Consider the following 21,741-nt stretch of genomic DNA (forward strand, 5'->3'; position numbering starts at 1 on the left):
ACTACCAATCCATATGTGAAGAGGAATATTGTATCTGCTAAGTAAGACCTATAATTTGATACCAAACTTGACCTATGCTGCTAATTTATAAAGAAGTTTGACCTACTCCTTGTGGACCGTCCCAAAAGGGATTATCCGGTCGGTAATTGGCAGATGATGTGCGTTACTATCACCTAGTAAGCACGTGTGAACTTTGGTATTATACTTTCTATCCTAATTATGGATTCAAAAATTAAAAAAGAGGTTCCCAGACTTAATTGACACCCTATATATATATATATATATATATATAGTATATAATATATATATACTATATAATATTAGATTTCCATTACTAGTATATTTAACATACTATATAGATATTATGTTTGTGTGACAAGAGGCAAAATCATATTTCTCCCGCCTTTTCCCTTTCTTTCTCAGTAGTTAATAATACAATAATTCAAATAACAAAAAAAATTAACTAACCGGAAGTCAATTAAATACAATGTTTCCCTATTGTCCCTAAATTTTACAAAATTTTAAATAGCCTTAAATATGAAACGTTTGATAGAAATTGAGAGGTGATATTGTTTTTTTAAAAGCAAACGAACGTATACAATTTTTCGAAGACGGTCGTACAGAGTGGTATACAGTATTATTATTCATTAACCATTGGAGTATATTAAGTCTCTGGATTGGTAGGAGAATATTTCAAATTCTAGAAGTAAAATTCTGAGAAAATTCTCTTAACAGTTTATAAAAAAATAATTTGATCAGCAAGAGATGTTAGTGATGATGAAATCTCCAACTGCCTATTGCATGTGGCTTTAGAAAATTTTGTTTAATGATTCGTCTAATAAGACTTTCCTAATCGAGAGCGAGAAGATGCTTTCAGAGAGACCGTTTTCGCGTATAGGGGCCACCTGATCTGGGAGGTAGTGTTATGATTTTCGTCGTGTATGGTCGGAAATGAAGGCCATAGCCTATATTTAGTCAGGTTGGAACAACAGTGGGCTTTTTCTTTTCTCTTAAAGAATTAAAAATTAAGGCCCAAACCACAGACCTTCCAAGTACATCATTAAAGATAAGGCTTACAGAAGATGAAATTTGTTCAGCTTATTCATCACTGTGCCAAATCCAAGAATCAGCGAAACAGTAATTTGGTATCGTACAGTTTTCTATGAGGACTAATGAAGATATACAGCACACAACATCCTCAACAGGAGTAGCAATATATTGTTGCTTAGGAAGTTCATAAACTGTAGACGATGCTACGAGGAGCATTATGACAGCTTCTCAGTGTTCTTTCCAAATTCGCTGCCGGTAATGATCTAGCATGGCATTTGCAACAAGTGATTGAGATTAGAAAATCACTAAGCCGAGCATGTCCAGAGAGTTACATTCAGGGTGATTCCGTCGTACTTAAGAGTGAAGTACTCTAGTTAGACCACGTCCTTGGAAAATAGGACACATAGTGCTATCTTGAATCTAAAGGAAGAGAGGCTACAATTAGTTGGGGATTACAAGGGTCGCCTTGTAATCCTCTAGGGATCTTGAGGCAGCGGACACACATTAATACATCGATTTCCTATTTATCAAATCTTCATCCTCTTATAAGTCCATTCTATATCTACGATATTTATACCATATTTCATGGTTTTCCTTTCACTAGCTGAGTTTATCGACAAGTTTATTGGAATCTTTCGCCTGTGCATTGAAACTCTATCGAACGTTGATTTGAAAGTCGTATTAATCAATTGCAAATAAATATTTATTGAGATGCATTTTACTACTTTCTTTACGGCAAAAATATGCTAAGTATATTAAGAAAATAGTAGGAAGAACATAAGTATCGATGGATTGATGGTTCTTGTTAGTATCACTTGCTAGTTGTCATATCATTGAATATTTGCCTTTTAAAAGTTATATTACTAAACACAACATAAATCTACCATCTCATAGTAGTAAGTGTTTACCAGAAAATTTATTCATTCGTGTTACTGAGTTTAATACAATTTTTTTAAAAAGATAAAAATTCTACAACTTTGTATTTAAACCATTTTTTATTTTAATTAGTAGCAATCTTTCTAGAAAAGTATGGTCTAAAAATAAGATAAACATAACACAGTAATTATTACCTAATTATTAAATGAAAAGACATTTTATTCTTTAAAAAAAAATTATTGATTTACATTTAACAGTCTTAAAGTCCTAAATGTAGGTTTTGCTACTATATAGTGAAACAGATACCTAAACTGAGGATTTGTTTTGGGACCTTTTCAAGACTTTTGGCGATGTTCTTTCTGAGAGGAAAGACGTAGTAGCGAGTTCTGGAGCAGACTGGCTCTTGGCGATGAGTCGTTCCTCCGGACAACTTCCGTCTGCAGCCGCTCGGTATCGCAGCTCGAAACTGTTCTTGGTTCTGAAGTGACGGCGATACACGCTAGCGAACAGAAGGAGATTGCAGAGAAGTAGCAGACATCCGATAGCGAAAGTGACACCCCAGGGACCGGTCAACCTGAACACATCTTGTAGAGGTGGAGGTAGCGGCCTTTCCACAGAGGTGGTATTCCAGACACAATCCTGGCCCTGGGGGGTAGTCACGGTCGGGGTCGGGGTGGGTGGCCGAGTGAAGGTCTTCGGCCTCACCACTCCTGAACATATACAACGGTTCCTGTAACTTTCTCTGAATAAAGTCTGGCAGAGGTGAGAAGCAAAACATAGTATTGCCAATTTGTTTGAAAAATGTGGTAAACATTTACTGTGTACTGAAGATTGATTAAATTATGTCAGATTGCACCCACTTATCAAATTCAAGATAACTTCTACTCCTTTGTGAAACTGCTAATCATTTTAACTTGAACATATGTTTTAGTCAGTTTTAAATTCCTTTCTATATGAGATGAAGTTGCATTCTGAATTAATGCATGTAGGCGCATAAGTAGTTTAGCATTAAACCTTTTACTAAACATAAAATAACATTGCCTACGTAAAATACTTGTTATATGTACTATAGGGAGAGTAGTGATGGTGGCGACTGTGTAGGACTAATGCTGTGTAAATAGATAACAAGTAACTAAAGAAACTTAATCACCATTTTACTCTTACTTTGTAAAATGTAAAGGCATGTAAAATGTTTGATTTAATAATTTTTTTGGCGGTATATAGCGAGTAAGTTACCAACTGAGACTAGACAGATTAAAGAATATGTATATAAATAAATTAATGCTACCTACAAGATTAACTCTTTATTTCGCTAGCTGGTTTAAGTTTAATTGTTTACATAATAGTAAATAGTGAATGGTTCATACACCTGCGGATAGGTACAGTCCTGATATTAAGTCCTAATAAAGATATGTTAGTGAATAGTAAGACCGCAAAAAAACGCTAAATCGTAGACGATATGCCCTACTTCCTTACTTCAAGTTTCTTATTTTCTACAACATTGAATATTTTATTCTTTATACGCTTTATTCCTCAGACTTTGTTGTATTTAGATGCCGTTGGGTAATATACAATGAAGTTAATCTTAAATAAATACAAAACGCACTAAACAATATTTTCTACACCCTTTCCTTTTAGTATCTCGATTCTCAATAATTTAAAATTCGTTTTACATAACCAAGTAGACTTTTTTTGTTAAAGAGTGAGCACTTTGAGTGTCTTACCAAATAAATATGTTAGTAAATAATACATATTTGTTATAACTTCTGCTTTATAGCTAAACTCATACTGTATAGAAGTAACAAAAGGGATTTTATTTGCATTCTTCATGAAATAAAAAAATAAACTCCACTATCTGCATAAGATTTAAATAAATTCCCGAGTTGTAAATGACCATTAGACTTTATGGCAAAGTGTTCAATATATACATTACATTAGTCTGAGTTTGTAATAAAACATAAATTTATGTATCAAAGGAAATTACACGTAAAGTATTTCCAATCTTTTCTCACTTTCAAGTTCAGACATAATTGTGTGCTTTACAGTCTAAAATAAAAGTTTATGTCATGAGTTAGTCATTAATTTTTTTTGAATTACTGCTACTTTGTATTAATTGAACAAATTACAAGTAATAAGAGACAAAAGCATGGTATGTGGTTGCTACATGCTCATGATGTAACTGGGATCTCGACACTAAATTAATTGAAGTTGGAGCTGCTCAATTCAATTCTCAATTGTACGCCAACATCTCTCAGTGGCTTTGTAGGTACACCCCCAACACGGTCGGCCGTAACAAGCAATATCTGACTAGACTAGTCAAAATTATAGCCATTAGTTATGTGCTACCACCCATTATGTAATATATATATATATATGATGTAAAATAAATTTAATTTACTATGATTAATTGAAATTGAGATTTATCTAACAGATGTTAATATATGTGGAGAATTAAATGTTATCATTTACAAGTTTTACTACATAACAAGCATAGAACCATCAATTCCTAGAATTTGAAACACTACAACGTTATTATCAGACAAAAAGAGATAGTATTTTGTAATGTTTTAAAAATTTCGCTTACCAGCGTACAAATTGTCTTCATCTCCCTCGAACTCCCTGTAACTTAGGAAGTCATTCTCTGAATTCAAGAGTTGCTGGATCAAGTTCAGCCAGAGAGCCATCTTGTGTCCACGGTAGTGACTCTGCACCTCAGTCACCTCTCCTGTACGTTATCAATCTTACTGTTCTACTTAGAAACTTACTTCGTAATAATACTAATACTGAATCTGATGTGACAATACGCAAGAAGAATTTTGGTAAGAATAATTCTAAATATCATATAAAAGATATATGATATGTCAGATATTTCTATTCTAATTGAATTAATGACAGGAAAGATGATTTATGTCTCACCGCCTGTAACTTAACTGATATTAAACGTTATTTATTTTCTGACAATAATTTAACTATAACTAAATAAGTCAATTCAAAGTCTAAAATACAGAATATGCAATATATTACAATTTTTATTTTAAAAAACTGGATAAGAAGCTTAAAATCTCTCAACTTTAATAACAAAAAAAATATAAAAATCTGCATTTTTAATAGAAGCGTTACAATACTAAATCATCCTAGGCAAACTCCTTAATTTAAGAAACCACAATGGATTACAAATGGATTGAAGGTTTTCAAAGATCTTATTTAGTACTAGGAAATTCATTCATGGATTTAAGAAATTTATTGCCTCATATATTCTGCGTAACATTAAAGTAAAGTAAAAGTAAAGTAAAAGTAAAGTAAAAGTAAAGTAAAAGTAAAGTAAAAGTAAAGTAAAAGTAAAGTAAAAGTAAAGTAAAAGTAAAGTAAAAGTAAAGTAAAAGTAAAGTAAAAGTAAAGTAAAAGTAAAGTAAAAGTAAAGTAAAAGTAAAGTAAAAGTAAAGTAAAAGTAAAGTAAAAGTAAAGTAAAAGTAAAGTAAAAGTAAAGTAAAAGTAAAGTAAAAGTAAAGTAAAAGTAAAGTAAAAGTAAAGTAAAAGTAAAGTAAAAGTAAAGTAAAAGTAAAGTAAAAGTAAAGTAAAAGTAAAGTAAAAGTAAAGTAAAAGTAAAGTAAAAGTAAAGTAAAAGTAAAGTAAAAGTAAAGTAAAAGTAAAGTAAAAGTAAAGTAAAAGTAAAGTAAAAGTAAAGTAAAAGTAAAGTAAAAGTAAAGTAAAAGTAAAGTAAAAGTAAAGTAAAAGTAAAGTAAAAAGTAAAGTAAAAGTAAAGTAAAAGTAAAGTAAAAGTAAAGTAAAAGTAAAGTAAAAGTAAAGTAAAAGTAAAGTAAAAGTAAAGTAAAAGTAAAGTAAAAGTAAAGTAAAAGTAAAGTAAAGTAAAGTAAAGTAAAAGTAAAGTAAAAGTAAAGTAAAAGTAAAGTAAAAGTAAAGTAAAAGTAAAGTAAAAGTAAAGTAAAAGTAAAGTAAAAGTAAAGTAAAAGTAAAGTAAAAGTAAAGTAAAAGTAAAGTAAAAGTAAAGTAAAAGTAAAGTAAAAGTAAAGTAAAAGTAAAGTAAAAGTAAAGTAAAGTAAAGTAAAAGTAAAGTAAAAGTAAAGTAAAAGTAAAGTAAAGTAAAGTAAAAGTAAAGTAAAGTAAAGTAAAAGTAAAGTAAAAGTAAAGTAAAAGTAAAGTAAAAGTAAAGTAAAAGTAAAGTAAAAGTAAAGTAAAAGTAAAGTAAAAGTAAAAGTAAAAGTAAAAGTAAAAGTAAAGTAAAAGTAAAGTAAAAGTAAAGTAAAAGTAAAGTAAAAGTAAAGTAAAAGTAAAGTAAAAGTAAAGTAAAAGTAAAGTAAAAGTAAAGTAAAAGTAAAGTAAAAGTAAAGTAAAAGTAAAGTAAAAGTAAAGTAAAAGTAAAGTAAAAGTAAAGTAAAAGTAAAGTAAAAGTAAAGTAAAAGTAAATTTAAAGTAAGGGGGCTAAGAAGCTCTCTCTTACACTCAACCTGGGGACCAACGGCTTAAAGGTGACTTCTGAACCACCACCATGGCTGGGCAGGCGGGGCCGCTTGCAAGGACAGGATCGCTCAGTGGTCATCCATCCAAGCAGCAGCCACGCTCGACGTATTTAACATTATGCCTTAACTTTTTTTGATAATATAGAATATACTATATTCCAAACCTCCAAGTAATATAAATTATCCGAAATCGTGGTATCCTTTACACATTCTATTGCTAATATTCAACTTTATAATAAACGAATAACAGAAATAACAAAACACTCTTTTGAAATTGAACTGTTAATAACACATTAATAATTCATAACACACTCAAAGTTTATTAGGTATTAATTAATAAGTTACGTTTTTGGTTAAGTTAGGTTAACAGATAAAATTAGGTAGTTTACCTATTGCAAGATAGAGTTGCTTGACAGGTTCGTACATATCCCAAGTGTTGGTGCCACCCTTGTCATTCTCGTAGTCCGGCTCTGCCCCCGGAGAGTTTGGGTCCCTATGAACATTGTATTTTGATAAGAACTGGAGAGTTAACAATTGAAATACTGTGTTGTTTGTCAGATTTGTATACGTACCAAGTGATGGTTTATAACCATCGTTATTCTCGTAGCTCGGCTCTGCCTCTAGAGAGTTTGGGTCCCTATGAACATTGTATTTTGATAAGAACTGGAGAGTTAAGAATTGAAATACTGTGTTGTTCCTCAGATTTGTATACATACCAAGTGATGGTTCTAACCCTCGTTATTCTCGTAGCTCGGCTCTGCCTCTAGAGAGTTTGGATTCCTTTAAACATTGTATTTTGATAAGAACTGGAGGATTACCAATTGTGACAGTGAGTTCTTTGACAGATTCGTATACATACCAAGTGGTGGTCCTAACACTTATACCGGGTGTCCCAAAAGTCCCACCCCCTTCTAACTTTCGAAGCTAAAAAACACTATTTTTCTTAACTCATCTGTTCAGACTTATTCCTAATACTAAGTAGTGCTAAATTAAACTTAAAATATTAAACTGACCGTTGAAAACTTACCTCAACCTTTTTCAAGCTCAAAGTAAATGCTCAAAATGGCTCCCATTTACTTCTTGGCAAAAATAAAGTCTTGATTCGTAAATGCCTTACGTTTTCCAACATTTCTGGTGTGATAAGTCGGCAAAAGTTTTCAATCCGCATCCTTAACTCATCAAGGTTCTGAGTTTTGGCATCGTAAACTTTTATTTTCAAAAATCCCCAAAAGAAAAAGTCTAGGGGAGTAAGATCGGGTGAGCGAGCTGGCCACTCCACAGCACCCCGTCGACCTATCCATCTCTCAGGAAACACCTGTTCCAAGAATGTTATTACGTTTATATAATAGTGAGGAGGGGCTCCGTTCTGTTGGAAAAAAGGATCGTAAATGCCTTGCATAATGTTGTATACGGCAGGAACAATGTTACGTTGCAACATTTCTAAGTACTGTGGGCCGTTCAAATTCCCATCAATAAAAAATGGTCCTACAACAGAATTCTCTAAAATTCATGCCCAGACACTTAACTTTTGAGGATGCTGGGTGTGGTTTTCAATCATCCGATGTGGTTTTTGGTTTGACCAGTATGGACTATTGTGGCGGTCAACTGCTCCATGTAAATAAAAAAAAGGCTTCGACACTAAAACATATTTTAGAAATAAACTCAGCATTTTGTTCAATTTTGTGCTGTATTTGCTCGCAAAACTGAATCCTTCAGTCAAAACCATCTTCATTCAACTCCTGATGAAGTTCAACTTTGTAAGGGTGAAATTTATGTTTTTATCAACACACTTTGAATGGTACTTTTTGAAATAATAACTTCAGACGCGGCCATACGAAGTGACGAACGAGGATTTACAGTAAACTGTGCCAACATAATTTCAACTTCTTCTGTGAAAGTACTTGGTCGGCCTGATCGTGGGGCATCATTTAAATTAAATGTAGTTGTAAACTTGTAAACCAAACGTCTCATGTACGCCCGAACCACTACCATATCTGGAAATTTATCATTATAAAGGCGCACTGCCTGGTGAACGTTTCTGCCTGATTCACCATAGCACAGTATCATTTCAAATTTTTCTTCGTTAGATCTAACCATATTTGTAACTAAACAAATCTTGAAGCGTAAGGATACTAAAAGTTACAACCACCCTTCACAAAACGAATGTCACAACTGGCAGTATAAGACACAACAACGGTGCTCATAGTCACTGAACTTTGAACCAAAGATAAGAGCTACACTACTCCTATGTCTAGAATGACCTTTGTACTTACATGATATAAATCAGTTTGCTTTGATTTCTTTAAATGTTTTAAGCATGCCTTATTCCTACTTTCATTCCAAAAATTTGAGAATTGTTTAAAGTGATTTTAATTTTATTTTTGTATTAATTTTGAAAAGTCGTTGTTTTGTATTTGAATTAAGACTTTATTTTTGCCAAGATGTAAATGGGGGCCATTTTGAGCATTTTCTTTAAGCTTAAAAAGGCTGAGGTAAGATTTCAACGTTTAGTTTAATTATTTAAGTTTAATTTAGCACTACTTAGTATTAAGAATAAGTCTGAACAGATGAGTTAAGAAAAATAGTGTTTATTAGTATACCTTTTTAATTAATTTTGACAAGCCGTTGTTTCGTACTGGATTGGGATAGAGACCACTAGTCTGTGGCAATGTTCTTCTTTTATAAATACCTTTAAAATGAAGTTTCATTTGATGGGGGATTGCATTTAAAAATTTTGACTTGACACCCCAACCCCCCATTTTGGATTGAGGGGTATATAACACAGATATATATATATATATATATATATATATATATATATATATATATATATATATATATATATATATGGACTTTTGGGACACCCGGTATATATTCCAAGTGTTATATTACATTATATCACTGCTCTGTCCTCGGAGAGTTAGATGAGACATTGCGCTTAGATGAGACTTGGAGGTTTACCCATTGAAAATTATGTTGTCTGTTAGGTTTCTTCATATGTAATGCATTTCTTGCATCTTTGAAATTCTAATAGTCCAGCTTTGTCTTCTTGAGTGGTCACGTAAAAGATATTGTTAACGATGAAACTGTTTGGTTCAACTGTAGTCAAATCGATTCGTTAAGCAGGTAAACACATCACATGATTGGGTGCTACTCTTATTGCCCGGTCAGTCTCCAGATAGGAATTATATAAGTATAGAGTCAAAATAGCTAAAAGGTTTGTACATATGCCTATTGATACTGCAGCCCTCTTTAATCCTGTATTCCGAATTTGAATCAATTGAGATATTTTATTTCAGGATTACTTTACTATAAATAGGATGATCTACCTATTGAGATACCTAATTGTTTGGCATGTTTTAACTAGTGTCATGTTTTTATACTTAATGACTATCATCTAAATTTTCTTATATTTAATTTTCTCGATACTTCCAATTTCTAAACCATTTTTAAAAGATGCCTTCTTTATCTCAAGATGTTGAGTTTTTCACTGTCTGGTGCTATGTAATATACTTAGATCATGTTATTAATAAAGTATTTTATGATATTATTTATGACATTTAGATATAAATTTTAAATCTTACAAGCAATTTTACTTGCTCGAAATCTGTATAACATGTTTTGAAAATGTGTGAAGCAATAGCCTATTTTGAAAGTATTCTGGATTTGTTTAATGTTCACTAATTGCCGTTATATTAAATATTTATTTCTCCAAAACATTATGGTGTATGCGTCAGACGGACAAAATTACATAATACGGTGAAATTGGCTATGGTGATACAGTTGCAAAACCTACAAAAATGTGTATAATATAATCAAATAATATACAAAATATACTCGTATTTTTTAAATATGGTAACTTATTCCACGGTTTATATAATTATAAATATATTCATTATACACTAACTAAAACACGAACTTCATTTTTAACACTAATTTCATCATATTTAATTAGTATAACACCTTATTTTTAAACTAGTAACAAATAAACTTATTTATTTTATGTTTTTTTCCCGTAATGATGTAATTTCTAACACTTATGAATATAACATGTTTTATATAACTAAGCAATTTAAGCGAAAGTATGATTGTGACTCCGAAGAGCGATGGTTTTACTAAAATATATATATACAGATATAAAAACCTAATAATGCATATGTATATTAAACATACAAGTAGGGAAGTGGACATTAAAAATGTTATTGTTAACTATATGTCAGATAAGTAGATGTTAGATTATCGTATTCATATTTGTTAAATACACAATACAAAATAGTTGTGTGTTTGTCTGTATTATTCTTCCTCAGTTGTTTCTCTTGAATAATTAGTCGAGTTATAATATTCAAGCCTTCGTTACCCATATAGCCTAAAACATTAAAATGACCAAATTTAGGATGATTACCCAGTCTTAGCGAAGTTGGTGAAGAAACGTAAGATTGTGTGAGCGACTGCGATGGCCACTGTCTGTTGTTCTTCATGATCGTTGTGAGATATTCTCAGTGGATACCCTAGGATGTATGTCAATATGTCTCCTCGTACACTGTCGAGACCCTTGAAAAAACAAAAAGAATATTGAGCACAAATTTAGGATGATTACCCAGTCTTAGTGAAGTTGGTGAAGAAACGCATGATTGTGTGAGCGACTGCGATGGCCACTGTCTGTTGTTCTTCATGCTCGTTGTGATACATTCTCAGTGGATACCCTAGCATGTATGACAAGTTGTCTCCTGGTACACTGTCGAGACCATTGGAAAAACAATAAGAATATTGGGCACAAATTTATATTACCAATAACATATTAAACGTATATTATTACTATATACATAATCCTGTATTATTACATATTTTTGAATGGGTATTATCAAATGCGAGTATTAAACACATTGGAGAATGACCAATGAGACAAGTGTAATTCTCAGACAGTGCAATGTGTTCTAATAGAGTGTCAAACCGTTCCAGAACCGGAACAGCTGCAACGAATTAGCGACAAACGTCCAGAGGTTTCGGATAACAGTCCTGTGAAAATTCTATTTTTATTTCGTAACGTCTCTTTACATAACGTGTATTTGATTTGTGTAATTGGAAAGTGGATAGCTTAAAAACTAATCATTAATCAATATTTCGTAGTCTAACGATTTTTACAGGGGCGTGAAATAAAAATATTTTTATTGCTCCTTATTCCGTTTAGTTAATGTTAAATATTACAATCGAAATAATAATAATATATTACAAATAGTAATGTATAGTTTGATAGATTTCAAAATTAAATATCGATAATTATATCAAACAGTAAAATATTAAAGCATCGTTTTACAATAGTTTTGTAAAAAAACTCCTAATCTTTAAGTAATTGAATTGAAGGAAAAGGGCAGGAACACTACTGTACTTTAGACTCGTTGCAAAGTATAATATCGCTGCTATGTCATCGTTCCATTTCTCGTTCCTGTACCAGAACCTGGGATGGTTCGTTGCAACAGTTTCGTTGTCGTGACAGTTCCAATGGAACTTTTATTTTTGTTGTTGCGGTTCCATAACCGTTCCAGTTAAGAAGTGTAGCAGTGACAGTTGCAACGTCACACCTCTAACGATGTGGTGCTTATGAGGAGAAAAAATTATGCTGCTATAGTTCTTGACATTAATACTTTGCAAATGGAAAACCTTCTCTACAGTATGGATACAGCAGCATGTTCACGTTGATATTGGCACTAATGTAAAAAATAAAAAGAGAAACATAAATACAAGATAGCAGGAATGTTCATGAAGGTTGTATATAGTAGAATTAAAACGAAATTGTACGTGAGATTTAAAAAGATAAGAAGAAAGAAAATACTTAATCTAGCACAATTCACACATTTACAAGAACAAGAAAGAAACCAGGAAACATATTTTGGATAGCAGCTTGACGACTAAGTTACCAAATTATAACGAAATATAATAGAAAAATAGATTTTCTAAAGCACTCGTATATTAAATAACGCATATCGACAATTTATGTACACCGAATAACTATTTTTTACTGAATCGTGTGCCGTTTCCTTAGTGTAATCAAATGATAAAATTTAAACTCAATAAAATATTTGAACGTTGATATTTAAAATATTTCCAGACCATAAGATTTTAGAACAAAATGTAATCCCGCATGCTTGCTGCAAAAATTTGGAACGTTTGAGATTTAACAGCTTGTAAAACTTTCCAGAGATTATCTTTCTTAAGTAAGCGTTGTGACAAGTTAGTAAATCAGTGCCGATTGTTATTTTGCCCACTATCAACTGGGTCGAGTTTTTGTATCATACACATGTGGTATTTCATAATAGCTAGCCTGTGTGACTTTGTACTTAGGGTAGGTGTCTACGGATCTATTTAATTTTGGGATTCATTTATTCGGTTCCTTACTTTCTTAAATACGATTAAATTAAATATAATGTCGTAAATTTACAGTCTTTTCTCACCATTCTAGTTGGTGCGCCCATAAAAGGTAAATACTGATCTATGCGATCTATTGTTAAGTTATGTTATAAAATTAATATTTAAATAATTTATAATTGATTTTTAGTAAGTAATGAAAATAATTGTATTTGAAATAGAGTGTTTCAAACTGAATAAAAGTGCAGATTATTTAGTAAAAAAAGCTCTCCCATTGTTTAAAACGTTTTTTATTTTATTTCTATTTGGTTATTAGTATTACGATTGATCTTTATAGAGTGTGACAATCACATTCCGATGGATATATATTAAACGTTGTACTATTTTGTGAAGCTTTATCATTATTCAGTAGTCAATTATTTTTATGCAACTCATTTTTCATATTCAGGAAAAGAAGCTTAGCATACTTCGACCAAAAATACATAATGAACTTAAAACAGCGTGAAGAACAGTGTTGTAAGCTACTCCGAAAAGAGAATACAGATTATGTCAAACATCATTTCCTCAAATTCAGATGCCAATGGAAGAGCACTTAAGATAATTCCCAAACAATAAAATAAGGAACTCAATGGATTACTGAATTTATTTTTATTTTTTGACTGGCCATTTATACATATTGCATAAAATATACCAAACAATTTCAATATTTGTTTAATAAAAGTTATTCTGCTATCAGCTCTTATTTATATTAAAATAAAAAATAGCTTTTAACATGAATTATAGCCATTTTAAAGACATGTCTTAAATATAAACCATGTAGTTATTTAAAACATTTCTTTATATAACAAGTTTAAGAACGAAAGGCATTTCATTTAAATTAGTAAGGTAAAATATTTGAATATCGCAATGCTTGTAAGATGTATGTATGTTTGTAAGGAGGCTGGTACACCTGTAAACAAATGGTCAACAGGAAAATATTTCGCTCCATAAAAATATCTAAATTTGTGACACTTCAAGTACATTAACACTATTTTAAAATTTTGCTGCAAAAGGTTTTAGTGTTTGACATTTCCGGGAAAGCGTCCACAGTGCTGCACGCAAGTGAGTTTTCCACCTAAATAACTCTGTCAGTCGTGTTTCTAAATAGACATTGATAACGCTGTCTGAGGAGTCCGGTTCAGTAGCGTCGTCTGAGTTCACGCATGCGCACTGAGCGTCCAGGTGCGATAGCGGCGGGGAAAGGATTCACCCTCATTTTCCCCTGTTGCTGTGCAAGGCGGAACGTCGCTGTGAATTAACACGAACGCCTTCCGTTTTTACTTTACTCAGGGAATTAAGGCTGTTTCTTGCGCTGCGGTGATAGCGGCGGCAAAGGTTGAAGGAGTTTCACTTTCCCAGAATTAGCTAGTCCGCCTAGAATCAAGTTAAGCAATTATTCTAATTTATTACCTGTTATGATATTGCCTGGCACTACACACCAGTCTTAGTGTCACATACTCAGCAATTTCAGCCGCAAGAAAATACTGCATTTGAAAATGATGACTCGTAGGGTACGGGGAAACCTAATGCGAGGGGGCCAAGATGAAATCCTCAATCTGAAGGAAGACTTACTAAATGAAGAGGTCATTTATCAAGCCGTCCATCTGTATAGAATATTGAATACAATATTGGATAAATATACAACTGATGCCATAGTAGATCTAATCCCCCACCTAATGACTTTATTAAATCGACTTGATGCAACAATAAAAGCAAAAAATGACCTTACAGGGAACCTTACAGAAATGAGTTATGAAATCTGTCAATTCAAAAGATGTTTAGAAAATGGAAAGATGAAACGAAAACAAGATTTAGAAGAGTCTTTAGTAATGGAAGGGATGGTTGACACTGAGCTTGCTAAATTGAAAGAAGAAGTTGACAATCTAAAGAATCAAAAGCACGTTTTGAAGCAAGAAAATGACTCAATAAATAAAAAAATTGTTACATTACAATCCCACTACAATAAATTGGAAATAAAGTTTAAACTACGAAATGAAAAAATTCCAAGAATAATGCAACTTCTTAAAATAAGTCGATCTTTCTAGCGCCAAGAAGAACATTCAAACAACAAAATGGACCCTCAAAACGATTTACACTTGAAACATCAAATCAGTTTTCTTCTTTGGACAGAGAAAATTCCCTAGCGCAAAAGGATCGTCAGGACTGTAAGGTTACTACCAAAGCGCAAGTCCATCGATCTGAAAATGCCCCACCACCATCTGTAACACGTGAGACATGTGATCCAAAACACTGTAAAAAAATCGTAGTGTTGACGGACAGCCAGGGGAAGGATATACATCCCTACATTCAAGACCTTGTTGGAGATTATGATGTTTTCGTGTACTCTAAGCCGGGAGCTAAGTTAAAGGAAATCATCTCTGAGGGTAAACCTTTTGTCAAAGACTTGTGCAAAGATGACTTTGTGATATTGTTAGCCGGAACAAACAACATTAGTGACCATGACCCTAGTCAGCTTTCTGTGTTCCGTATCGTTATGATTTAAACCATCTTAACGATGTAATCTTCTATGCTAACCTGGCAATAGCAAAATTCATCCGAGAATACAAGGGTAAACTCAGATTGACGTATGGCGAGTTGAACTGCATTCTCTACAGAAACCACTACACACGCCACGGACTCCATCTAAACAAGCGTGGAAAGAAGGTTCTGAGCTGTGCGAATGCTAAAACTGTCCAGTCACGAGTCCAGTCTTCTGTACACTCATCTTCAGGACTTTGTCCATCCTTGAATGCTGAGGCTTCAAAATCTACCAGCACGACCACCTGCCGCAGAGAGACTGTGGATCTCGACCGCATAGAGACCTGCCCCGGCCCCGACCCAGTGGGACCGCCCGCTACCAACCTGCCGCTGCCGATGGTCTCCGACTCTTCCGCTATGGTGTCAATAGAATCGCTTGTGGACTTTCCTCCTCTTGGCCTAAGCCCTGTACATGTGAATAGCTCTCTTACTCTAACAAAAAAATACTCACTGTGTAACTAGGTTAATAATGCAAAAAACTCTCATTCTTTTTTAGACAATCTGTACTTGACAATATAAATTTGACTTCATCTTCACAATAAATGTATTCCTTATAAAAAGCAGAATGAAAATTTTAGCTTAATCCATTTCAATGCACGGGGCATTTGTAATAAAATTGATCAAATAAATGTTTTTTTGGACGACACGAATCCCGATATACTTTGCATCTCTGAAACATGGTTACATGATGATAACTTAAATAATGCTTTTTTTCATAGTTATAAATTAGTTTCTTTTGAAAATAGAAGGAACCATATAGGTGGAGGCGTTGCAATTTTTTCAAAATCTTTTCTGTGCACTGAAATCATAGAAAATGTAAAAAGCTTGAGAGTGGAATCTCATATAGAGTTGACATGTGTATCAATCTCTTTCCTTAGAATTAATGTAGTTGTTATTTACAGACCTCCAACCGGTAATTTTTCAATTTTTTTAAATGGACTAAATGAATTATTTCTTTATTTTGAGTGTTCTAGTTAGAGCACAATTTTATGTGAAGATTTTAATATGCCCTTTCACAATCTGACTAATCAAGAGTGTGTAACTGTTAATGGCATATTTCATTTATATAGATTTGTAGCTCTTATAAAAGATTTCACAAGAATATCCACTGGTAGCAGTATTATTGACAATATTGTGACTAATATGAACTCTAATCAAATCTTGCTGATAAAAAATCAAGACATATCTTTTTCAGGCTATAGAGCTCAAGTAGTATATTTTAATATTTCACCAAGTGTGCCATTTAAAAAGCACATTCAAATAAAAAAAAGTTACTATACTGACAATGCTTTTGCTACATTTACAAATTTATTGCAGGCGGAGAGATGGGACAAAGTTTATAATGCTACTGACACAAATAAAAAATTTTGTATTTTGATATAGCTTTCCCGCTTAAAACAAAAAAATCAATGTTAGAAAGAAACAGCCACAGAGATGAATAACTCCGGATTTAAAACGTGACTATGAGAACATTCGTTTTTTACTCTCCTTATCACGGACACCTGAAATTGAACAAACAATTAATGAGAGGAAACGTGAGTACAAAATTGAGTTTGACAAGGCAAAGCGATCTTTTCATCATAACCGAATCATAGATTCAAAAAATCGTTCAGAATCAATTTGGAAAACAGTCAATGATACCTTGAAATTGAAACCACAAAAAAATAAGGAAAATATTGAACTAAGTTTCAATGACAAAACGAATAAGAAATTCTGTTTCTTACCGAGGTGTCAGTTTCAGAGGTTGAGACAGCGGTGAGGCGGCTGAGGAGTACAAATGCTGCTGGAGTGGATGAGATTCCTTGCACAGTGTTAAAGAAAATGTTTCCTTCTATAAGTGTAGTATTCTCTCACATTTGTAATTCCAGTTTATCTTCAGGTATATTTCCAAACCTCTTAAAAATCAGTAAAATCATTCCAGTCTACAAATCTCACAGTAAACAACTACCTGAAAACTATAGACCGATTTCAATTCTATCGTCCTTCTCAACAATTCTTGAATCAATAGTCTGTCAAAACTTGTGGCTTTCCTAGAAATCAACAACATTCTCTCTACTTAGCAGCATGGCTTCCGCCAAGGGAAATCCACTACATCAGCCATCTTCAATTTTATAAACGAACTATCGCTTTCTTTAGACAATAGACTTCATTCCCTTGGTGTTTTCTGTGATTTAAGCAAAGCGTTTGATTCCGTTGATCATAATATTCTCCTTGGAAAACTAGAAAAATATGGAGTTAGAGGTCACCCTTTTCAATTCATGAAGTCGTATTTGTCTGATAGGAATCAAACCGTCGATGGCCAAAATAAAATTTCCTCATCATATAGACCCATTACTTGTGGTGTTCCTCAAGGCTCTATTCTTGGTCCTGTATTATTTCTCATTTATGTAAATGATCTTCCAAAAATTTCAACATACCTCAAAGTTACGATGTTTGCTGATAATTGTTCTTTTCTTGTTTCCAATAAATCCCCACATTTGGCTATATCGAATTCAAACATCCAGTTGCAAAGTTTAAATCAGTGGTTCAATTTAAATAAACTTACATTAAACATCAGCAAAACTAATATCATCCAGTTTCATCTAGGGAACACAAACCAGTTTAATATTCAGGGTCTTATCAAACTAGGAAGCGAGGAAGCCAAGCAAGAAATCTCAGTTAAATTTCTGGGTTTATATATCGATAATAGGCTCACATGGAGCGGCCATGTGGAACATGTCAGCAAAAGGCTTAGAACCATGGTATCTGCTCTCAACCGTCTAGCCAAGGTCTGTAGCCAAGATTTTCTACGAACAGTATATTTTTCTCACGTTCAATCGATATTGAGGTACGGGTTAATGTTCTGGAGTCCATCCAGCGTAGTAAATTTCAATAGATTATTTGTCCTCCAGAAATGGTGTTTGCGAATCATCTCAGGACGTAGGAGATTAGAGACTTGTAAACCCCTTTTTAGTGAATTAAAAATACTTACTCTGGCGGGTCTGGTGGGGTACGAGCTATGCTCTTTTGTTAAGGGCAATCCAAAGCTTTTTAAGCAATGGATACTACCATCAGTATCCGACCAGATCAAGAGAGCTGATATCTGTGGCTGCACATAGTACCAGCGCATTTGAGAGGGGTCCATACCACTTTGGTGCAAAAGCTTTCAATGCATTGCCATTGAATATTAAAAATGAGCAAAATCTACGTTTATTTAAAAACAAACTAAAGACACACTTTCTTGATAAATGTTTTTACTGTGTAAGAGATTTGTTAGGTTAGATATAGTTTTTAGTATTTGACGTGTAATGTAAAAATGTATTTTTCATTTACGAATAAAGATCTTGAATCTTGAATCTTGGATGTAATTTAAAACTCAGCGATGTTCTCAACTGAAGTTTATATTAAGTGTGTGTTTACACAAGACACTCGCACTCTTGTATGGTTCTGTATTGCAATAAATCAGTGGAGAAATATAAACAAGGCATTCTGCACTTTTATAGATTAGAGTTATAAAACTTCATTTTAGTTTTAAATCTGATAATGATGTGTTATAAATATAATGGATTTCTCCATGTTAAAAATACAAAGTGTTCCTCACCAAAGAGCGAAGGTCCTTGTCCACCTGGTGGGACAGGTGGAACAGATATGTGGTGGAACCACGTCTGGAGTGGAGGTAGGCCAGCTTCACAAGGGGTGCCGCCGTGAGTCCATCACTGAGAGCCAACAGGAGTGAGTCCCGAACTATGAGTGGAGTGTCCGCTGTCTCGTTCCACTCCGAGTACTCATTCCTCACAGCCGAGAAGATCTCCTTTAAGTGATGAGAGTACACGTTGTTAACGAACATCCTGCAACAAGATATTACCGAGAAGATCTCCTTTAAGTGATGAGAGTACACGTTGTTAATGAACATCCTGCAACAAGATATTACCGAGAAGATCTCATTTAAGTGATGAGAGTACACATTGTTAACGAACATCCTGCAACAATATATTATACCCAAATACCGTTATTCGACACCAGTTTAAAATGACGGATACTTACAACATAGTAATCACGGCATCATTGATCATTGTGTTGTTGGATTAATATATATCCTACAACAATGATCAGTGATGCTATATTTTTTAAAAACACTTTTAAGATGTGTAATATCTGTAATAGTATACAATTATGATTAATATATAACTGAGTGGCAATACAGTATGGTTAATTTACTTCTGATAAACTTACTTAGTGTTTGCCAAAGTTGTTATATTTTTCCAAATATAATCGGTTTTGTTCTGTTTGTTAATAGTTTTTGACATAATAGTGATAAAAAACAGTTCTCAACGTATTTTTTTTAACTTTTATAAAGATATAATGCCAGGATGTGTTTATATTCATCTTATTATTTATATCTGTACATGTAAGTTTGGTTACAATAATGGACCTAGGATTCAAGGTCAAATACGTACCAAAAAAAATTTTAATTTAGTCTAACCAGAGTCTTATACGTGAAGAATACTTAAATATCGTACAGGTTTAATGCGAATGTTTAGTTTACCACCAGTTCTCATTCCTATTCACCTATAATACACTGCATTTTGTAATCAATGTGTCTCTAATGTCGAAACTATGTAAAATCTGTCTTACAAAGCTCGTCCCCCCCCACCCCCCCCCCCCCCCACCCCCCCCCCCCCCCACCCCCCCCCCCCCCCACCCCCCCCCCCCCCCACCCCCCCCCCCCCCCACCCCCCCCCCAAAAAACGAACCCATGTGAATCCTTTTTGGCAAAGTTAGTACTGGTAGTTTTAAATTATATAAGGAAGGCAGGTTGACTGCCCTTGAATTGATTAGAACTTGTCTTGTTGCGATCTATTGTTCTTGTTGTTTTGATACAGCTGGACCCAATGAGATGAAAAAAACACCGGGGATGTCCCTGGCAAAAGTTGAGTTGGAAAGGGAAGTATTTTAAAGCCGCCCGCTCATAATTTTCGGCACCCTTCTTTAGGTTAAATTTTTGTAAGTATAAGTTAATATTACAGTGGCGCCGTGGTTTTCTTAAATTTGTTTTCCGCGAGAGATTTTGAGATAAGTATTAAATTTATTGTAACGTTTTTATATATCAAATAGTCCTTCCTGATTAGATAATTAAATTAGTTTTGTTGTTCTTTTTGAATAGAGGTAAAAAGATTAAATTCATCTCATAGAAACTACAACCGAGCAATCTCTGAATAACTTATTCTCGAGGAACAATAGAGGCATAACAGAATCATACAAGGTTACATTTGGTTCTTTGGTTAGCCAAGAAAAGTGGAATTAACAATTGAACTTCCGTTAGTAACTTTAATTGAGATTTTGGAGAAAGTAATTAATTTAATTAATATTTAACTGGAACTGTTTTTATTGTGAATTATTAATTGGAAATTAATTGAACATTAATAATTGTTTGAGAGAGTTTTAATCTGAATTGCAGAGACTTAACAGTTAAGGTTCAACTAGTGTAAAGAGAAGTTTAAATTTGTATTTTTTGAATTTTGTGAGTGTACTTAGAAGTGAACATTTTTATTTTAGTTATTCCCAAGTGGTATTGCTTTTATTTAGAACTGTGATTTTTAATTTTAGACAAACCAGATAATATTTAATAGTTAAACAATTTAGTAATAACTTGTACTGCATATTCACTAGGAGCTTACTAATCAAAAAATATTTTATATCGTCTTGGATGTCTCATTGATAATTTAAATATGAATACTCTGGAATATTAATATCTACAATCCAAGTCGTTATAGTAATATAACTAAACTGTGTTGAACTAATTTTAAATACAACTAAAATAATGCATATTATTTGAAAGAATGTTTTTCTTATCTCATAGTAAAAACTGACTTTGTGCTCCCGAAACTCTCAGTCAGAGTAAGAATAGTGTCACATGTCGACTACCCAGTGAATGGCAGCTTAATTGTCAATGCCTTCTGAAATGTATATTGAATATTGTTGTGTGTGAGTAATTGGTTTAATTCTTCCAATACAAGTTGTATGTACCCCGCGGGCCATATGTAGGTTATGTTTAGCCATCGTCTATCTTGTCAAAAAACCATCATAATGTTTCCCTACGCACAATATCAAGGAAAATGCGTTTGAAACAAGTATTAGAAAATGTATTATTTCAGTAAACTCAGTCTCTCTCTAGTAGCCCCACTAGATAACATACTTAATGTAATTTCTGTTTACTGTAGGCATATATAAACCTCTCCGAGTCCTACCTCAACTCATAAGTCACTAAAAATTACATCCTGTGTACATGTGTAATTTTTAAACCTGTATCGTGTGAATTCAAACAGTTATTTCCAAAAATTGGAAGATTTTGAAAGTTACATTGATAATTAAAGTTATGAAAGAAAAACTTCAACGCGATTTTAATCAATATTTAACC

The 21,741-nt window shown here is 33.0% G+C and overlaps 1 protein-coding gene across 1 annotated transcript; it reads right to left on the reverse strand.

Annotated features, from left to right (window-relative positions):
• Positions 1-2,172: 2,172 nt before the first annotated feature.
• LOC124368604 (neuroligin-1-like) lies at positions 2,173-19,170 on the reverse strand. The gene is made up of 5 exons (XM_046825844.1): positions 18,925-19,170; positions 10,807-10,955; positions 6,794-6,897; positions 4,511-4,651; positions 2,173-2,636 (listed from the first exon to the last, which is right to left on the reverse strand). Exons 1-5 carry the CDS (start codon positions 19,168-19,170, stop codon positions 2,233-2,235), a joined length of 1,044 nt encoding a protein of 347 aa, XP_046681800.1. The 3' UTR covers positions 2,173-2,232.
• Between the last annotated feature and the right edge of the window lie 2,571 nt (positions 19,171-21,741).

Source organism: Homalodisca vitripennis, chromosome X, assembly GCF_021130785.1.
Source record: "Homalodisca vitripennis isolate AUS2020 chromosome X, UT_GWSS_2.1, whole genome shotgun sequence".
NCBI classification, from domain to species: Eukaryota; Metazoa; Arthropoda; class Insecta; order Hemiptera; family Cicadellidae; genus Homalodisca; species Homalodisca vitripennis.

Coding starts and splice junctions, on each gene's coding strand:
- LOC124368604 (XM_046825844.1), bottom strand. CDS start 19,170: ATGTTCGTTAACAACGTGTACTCTCATCACTTAAAGGAGATCTTCTCG. Junction 4,652..6,793: donor GCAACTCTATCTTGCAATAG/GTAAACTACCTA, acceptor GATAACGTACAG/GAGAGGTGACTGAGGTGCAG. Junction 2,637..4,510: donor TGAAGACAATTTGTACGCTG/GTAAGCGAAATT, acceptor GTATATGTTCAG/GAGTGGTGAGGCCGAAGACC.